This window comes from Cinclus cinclus, chromosome 8, assembly GCF_963662255.1.
Source record: "Cinclus cinclus chromosome 8, bCinCin1.1, whole genome shotgun sequence".
Taxonomy (NCBI): Eukaryota; Metazoa; Chordata; class Aves; order Passeriformes; family Cinclidae; genus Cinclus; species Cinclus cinclus.
The window spans coordinates 2656962-2663611 of record NC_085053.1 but is presented as its reverse complement, the minus strand read 5'-3'; the positions used below and the strand labels follow the sequence as shown (position 1 = coordinate 2663611).

At 48.8% G+C, this 6650-nt stretch overlaps 1 protein-coding gene across 1 annotated transcript; it reads left to right on the top strand.

Annotated features, from left to right (window-relative positions):
* Positions 1–437: 437 nt before the first annotated feature.
* LOC134046921 (zinc finger protein 664-like) lies at positions 438–3792 on the top strand. Its single transcript, XM_062497760.1, has 2 exons — positions 438–448; positions 2655–3792. The coding sequence occupies exons 1-2, from the start codon at positions 438–440 to the stop codon at positions 3790–3792; spliced, it is 1149 nt and encodes a 382-aa protein (XP_062353744.1).
* Positions 3793–6650: the final 2858 nt, after the last annotated feature.

Here is a 6650-nt window from a genome sequence, read left to right as displayed (position 1 = left end):
TTGTCATTTCAGTTCTGTATTTGCTGCTAATTGTGGAGCCCATTTCCCAAAGCTGGAGGAGTTTTGCTAGGAAAAGGCAGTGCAAAGCTTCCCAGATCTGAGTTTAAAGCTGGAGCAATCTCCGTGAGATTACACAGAGATGTTGGAGAGTGGTTTCAACTGTGGACCATGATCCTACTGTGGCTTTGGCAAAAGCAGGTGGTATCCTTGGGTGCGTTGGGCAAAGGACTTCTCAAGGAACTGGTGCCACTGTGAAAGGCCCTGGTGAGGCATCACTGAAGATGCTGAGTGCCCTTTTGGGTGCGAAGGCTTATTCTAGTAGGATGTGGAACAGAGTCCTGGGAGGTGGATTGATCCCACCTGACGGGCAGAGCCCGTTTCTTCTGACAAGGCAGGGCCTGAAAGGGAATCAATCCCTGCCACACTCCTGCAGGAAGATGGATGCACAGTTATTGCCATGGTGGGGGACACGGGACACTCCATGAATTGCTGTGAGCTGGCGCTGAGGGATAGAAAGGGCGAGTCCAGAGGAGGGCACCCAGGTAATCAGAGGGATGGAACACCTCTGCTATGAGGAGAGGCCAAGACAACTGGGATTGTTCATCTTGGAGAAGATAAGGCTTTGGGGTGACCTAAATGTGGCCTTGCAGTACCCGAAGGGAGCCTACAAGAAAACCGGGCAAGACTATTTGCAAGAGCTGGAGTGGCGTGACAAGGAAGAACGGGTTCAAATTGAAAGACAGTAGGTTTAGATTAGACACTGGATGAATTCTTTTCACTGTGAGGGTGGCGAGACCCTGGCACAGGCTGCCCAGAGAAGCTGTGGCTGCCCCTGGATCTCTGGAAGCGTCCAAAGCCAGGCTGGATGGGCTTCGGTGCACCCTATTCTAGAGGAAGTTGTCCTTGCCCACGGCAGGGGGGCTGGAACGAGATGACATTCGAGGTCCCTTCCAAGCCATACCATTCCATTATTCCACGAACTCCTGGAACACCGGGATCCGCCCGGCCCGGCAGCGGGGTTGGAACGGGGCGTGGAGCCGGGCGGGGAGCGCTGGCCTGGGAAGGGACGCGGTGGCCGGGGAGGGGACGCGGTGGCCGGGGAGAGGACGCAGTGTCCGGTCCCGCCCCGCTGCCGGCAGCTCCGGCACTGCCGAGCCATCACTGCGCCGGTGCCGCTGCCCCGGGCTCCGCGCCGGCGCGGGGGATGCGCGGGGGATACGCGGGGGATGCGCGGGGGATGCGCGGGGGATGCGCGGGGGATACGCGGGGGATGCGCGGGGGATGCGCGGGGGATGCGCGGGGGATACGCGGGGGATGCGCGGGGGATACGCGGGGGATGCACGGAGGATCCGCAGCACCCAGGTAGGGCGGGGGAACAGGGAACGGGATAAAACTGGTGGTGGTGGGGGGGGGAGGTCGGGTCGTGCTACCTGGAACAACAACAAAAAAAATCTTTTCTTTTTAAATATATATACATATATGTGTATGTATTTGTTGTTGTTATTATTATTTTTCAGCCCGCGCCGTGGTTTCCACATCCTGCTGATGCAGGAAATAGGTAGCCTTGGTTATGGAGTTCTCTTAAGCCAAGCAGCTGCAGCATCCCTTGGAAAGTTTTTCCTCCCTAAAGGCATCGGCAGCTCAACTGGAGGGGCTGGAGGTGAGGAATACTCCTGTTACCAGCTCCTTATTAAATTGTCGGGAATGGCTGTAATTGGGGGTGAGTCGAGCCACGCTGTTCCAGGCAGTGACTAATGAAGACTAATCCACATTGTTTTCCATGTCTCCAGCAGAAGAAAGCATGGTTTGTGTGGCTGATGGAGCCAGCCTTTCTGGAATGTGAAAAGGGCTTTCACTTAATGTACATCACTGTACTGCCTTGATAACTGCACTCGATAAGCCTGCTGAAGCTAAATAGGCAAGTTTTACATGTATGTACATGTGGAAATACAGAAATATTTGTTTTGGCATATTGAGTCCATTTATATATATGCTTATATTCGGAGATGTCTTATCCCACCTTCCGGTACTTGAAGGGATTTAACAGAAAAGGAGAGCAATGTTTAACACACGTAGTGATAGGACAAGGGGGAACATTTTTAAACTAAAAGAGGAGAGATTTAGATTAGTTATTAGGAAGAAATTCCTTGCAGTGAGGGTGGTGAGGCACAGGTTGCCTCTGTCTGCCCCATCCCTCAAAGTGTCTAAGTCCAGGCTGGACGGGGCTTGGAGCAATCTGGTCTAGTGGAAGGTGTCCTGCCCATGGCAGAGGGTTGGAATGAGATGGTATTTAAGCTCCCTGCAACCCAAACCATTCTGGGATTCTGTGATTTCTCATCTCTAGGAAAATTTTAAATCAGAATTATCAATTTATATTTGGTAGTGAAGGCTGGCTGATTATCGAATATTTAACTTTATTTAACATAGTCTGTCTGTGTTTTGTGTGCTGAATGTATATTTTCTATATATTTAATAGTAGCTCTATTTTTATAATATCTGCTCTAAATTTATAATATCAGAAGAATCGCCGATGAAACAAGTGTTTTATTTTCTAGGGAGAACTGTCAGAAGAGCTGAGAATGAGATGGAGTTGCCATGAAGGACACAAAGCTCTGGGTGATGAGCTGCAGATGAACACAGTGTTTGCCTCAGAGGATGGATATGAGTGACAATAACATTTGTGACACAAGGGGGAAGCATTCAAATTATCCCAGAAAAACTACGAAGCAGCTGGGCCAAAGCTGTAGCTTGCAGAAGGAGGTGGACATGGATTACTCCTGCAGTCCTCCTGGAAACTCTGCAGGTCCTGCAGGAAAGCAGGAGCGGTGTGGAGACAAAGAAACCAGTGACACCTACTGCCAGAAACAAGGTGAGAGTCCAGCTGGGGAGTTTGCCCCCTCCAGCACCAGCTTCCACCTGCAGAGTGAAGATGAGCATTTAGATCACTGTTCCTCTGAGCGCCCCAGGAAACCACAGACAATAACAAAACTCCGTGAGGACAACAGAAGCGCCGCTCTCAGGGATGTGTTTGGTGGGGACCTGGAGCCTGTCCCTGAGGAAGCTCTGCCCTATCGATGCAAGAAGTGTGGCTCCTCTTTTCGTGGCGTGAGCGAGCTGCAGGAGCACAGGCGAGCTCACCTGCTGGAAAACTCCTACCACTGTCCCATCTGCGCCAAAGCCTTCTCCCGCGCGGCCAACCTGCGCATGCACAAACTCATCCATTCCAGCGAGAGGCCGCACAAGTGCCCCGAGTGTGACAAGGGCTTCATCCGCACGGCCGACGTCTGGAGGCACCTGCGCAACGTGCACAAGATCGAGCGCTCCATGGTGATCCTGGCCAACGGCATGGCCAGGAACCCCTGGTCCGTGCTGCACCGCAGCCAGCACAGTGTTGAGTGCCCAGATCAGGCTTGTCCTGGAAACACGAAGTCTCAGGAAGACGACTTCAAACCTTACGCCTGCCCGACGTGTGGCAAAGGCTTCGATAAGCCCAACCTGCTGTCCAAGCACAAGGTGATCCACCGGGAGGACAAGCCCTACAAATGTCAGGAGTGCGGCATGGCGTTTGTGCAGCTGCTCAGGCTCAAGAGACACCAGCAGACTCACTCCGGGGCACGGCCATTCTATTGTGAGGAGTGTGGAGGGACCTTCACCCGGCTGGCATCGCTCCAGCGCCATCACCGCATCCACACCGGAGAGAAGCCCTACTCCTGTAATTTCTGTGGGCATTCCTTCACTGAGTCAGGGACCCTACGGAGGCACGAGCGCACACACAAGTTGGACAAAACTTAATTTGAGGTCTCTGTGGTTGCTTTGTACCTGAACGAGGACTGCTCAGTTGGGCTGGAAAAGCACATGTGCTCTGCTCAGTCCAGGCCCACTGCCCAGCAGTGTCTGACAGGGAATGCTGCATCACAGGGGGCTCTGGAACTTGTACTGGGAAGGATTGCACTGCCTGGCTTTAAACGGCTTTGTATGAGAAAATAACCTAATTACCCTTGAGTAATGAAATGGGAGACTTGAGACTGGAACCACTCACATGTGCTTGCACTGTCTCTGTTTGCTGGACTGGCGATGCATCCGCTTGAGCTTTGTGCAGGATGTGCAAGCAGAGGCTGTGAGAATTCACTGCATAAATCAGCCCTGCCCTCTTGAGTGTGATGGCTCTTTGACACTGGGCTTGGAGATCTGTTAACTCACTAAGTTAGAACAGTTCAGAGTTGTCCCTCTATCCCTTCTTTCCTTGTATTTTGCTGAATTTTCCTTTCTGTTGCATTTCTTTTTATTTGGAAGAAGAAGTATCATGTTGGTTACTTAAAAAACAAACTTCACCTACAAACCAGTTCCTTAATAAACACAACAGTTACCAGCTGTATTTCAGAATGTTTCTATCTGAGGGAGTACCAATACTTTATGCATTTTGAGTGATGGGTTGAATGTCTGTTAATAATGGGGAAAGCTTTATTTTGACTCTGGTGGTGCATGCTCTTGGGGTGACATCCGTGTCTCTGATGGAACCATATACACTAAATCTAAGCAGTTGAGTATTGTGGAAGGAAATGTTTGAGGACACAAAAGTCAAAGAGCAAAAGACCAAATTTAAGCCACATTTGCTACTCATTGCACAGGAACCTTCTTCATTGAAATGTTTTCACACATAGGGAAGCTTCCCATAACAAAAACATGTTCTGTGGTATGTCCAAGTACTGCCCAATGTGTCTGTTAGAGTCTTCACTTTGATTTAGATTTAAATGGTTAGTGAAGAAAAATTTCCTTAGGAATTAGCCTGGCAGACTTGGGCAGGTGTTGACAAATACTCCAAGGCTGTGACTCTCAAGAGGTGTGTAATGCCTCAGTGTCAGCAGTGGGGCTTTAACTTTGAAATGTAATAATGGATTTAAATCTACTTTTAACCACTGTGGTAGAAGCATCCAGTTTGTCCTGAAGTTGCAGCCTGAATTTCTTTTCCAAAACCAGAAGATTTTGCTTCTTTGCTTCGTTTTTCCTTACTAGCTGCCATAATTCCATTAATTTCTTTCTAGGGCTTTCTGGCTTTTCAGTGGAAAGTTGTGCAGCAGAGTGAAGGTGAAGCTCCAGGTTAATGCACCTTTGCATTTATTACCAGGTTATTTAATATAAAGTACTGATTGTGCTGTTTGTTTCCATATTTCATAGAATAAAAAGGGACGTTGGCAGCTCAGCACCTCCCACCTGTGCAGCAGCTGAGCAGGTGTCACACAGTGGGTCCTGCAGTGGTTATTGTCAGGTCCTTGGCTCAGGTCAAGATGAACCACTGTCCCCAGCAAAACTTAAGCTTGATTATAAATGGGAGACTAATTAGTGTCACTAATGGATCATTTCCATTTCATTCCTCAAAGAAATTTCCAGATGAGGCACCCAATATGCATCCTGCCTCTGAGGGATGTGTTCTCTGTGTGTGTGTGTTTGTAATTCTGGGATGGCTGGGCCCTGAGTGAGACTTCTCCAAGCTTGCCTCTGCAGGAAGCTCCAGTTCGGTTTTAGGTTTGCAAAAGGCCTTTGATGGAGCCCCTTAGTAACAGCTCAGTCTTATCTGAAGGCTGTGCAGCCTCTCAGAGAGGAAAAATCTTTGCATTAAAAGAATCCTGACTGGCTGTGGGTGAGTGATCTGCTGAGGGAGGTCACCAGTGATGCTCTGTGGGGACTGTGCTGTCCAGCACCATCTGAAGTGAGCTGGAGAGAGGGCAGACAGCAACGTGACAAAGATGTTCCTGAGGTTATCATGCATTAAGTTTCTGCACTCATTTTCTAATCCCATTCTGAAGTTATCAGCTACAATCTCTGCTGCTTTTCTTTTGGGTATGGGATGCTCCTGCTGTAGGGTGGTTTAATATCCATTTAAACTGCACCACTTAGTCACAGCTTTATGTTGTGTGACAGTTCTGCCTAGGCAGTTATGGTATTTTGGAACATCCAGTTATTCTGCTTTTTGGTGCTAGCAGTCAGTGGAATTTGTACCTCTGGCATAATGGTGGAAGTATTTTGAGCAAAGGTCTGTTATATGGGAAGAGTAAATGGTTGGTGAAATTAAAAGTACCAGGCTTAACTAAAAGGTTATTAAAAAGACACTTGCCTGGAAGTTGACTTGCATATAAAGTGCTTGGATGTGTGAAAGGAGTAATTAAAATGTGTGATGGTTTCTGGGAAAAGTGTGTAGAACTCTCCTCTAAGAAACTTCCACTAACTCCTGTGCAAGGTACGGGGATCCCTGTGGAGCTTAATTTAACCCAGAGACCAGCACTTCTGCACTTTACATTTTTCACATAAAGGTTTGGAAGTATCTCCCAGGCCCTGACCCTCTCACAGTGTCAGTCAGAGTGGGTGATAGCCTAAAACAGACACAGCCAATCATGACATGTAGCTGATGGGGAAAATAGACCTACTCTGCAACATTAGGGAGGATTTGAAGGGTCTGCTTTCAGCAGAAGTAATTTTTCTTTATCCAGAGTGGCTAGAATATGTTAGCTCATTTGGATCTGTGGAGGCCATGGAAGAAACAATTCCCTTGTCACCGTGTTCACAGAACCCTCATTGCCAGGGCATTACAGGAAGCCCTTGGACATGAGCACAGGGCTGGAGCCCTGAGCTAGGATCCCTGAGGACCCTGATTT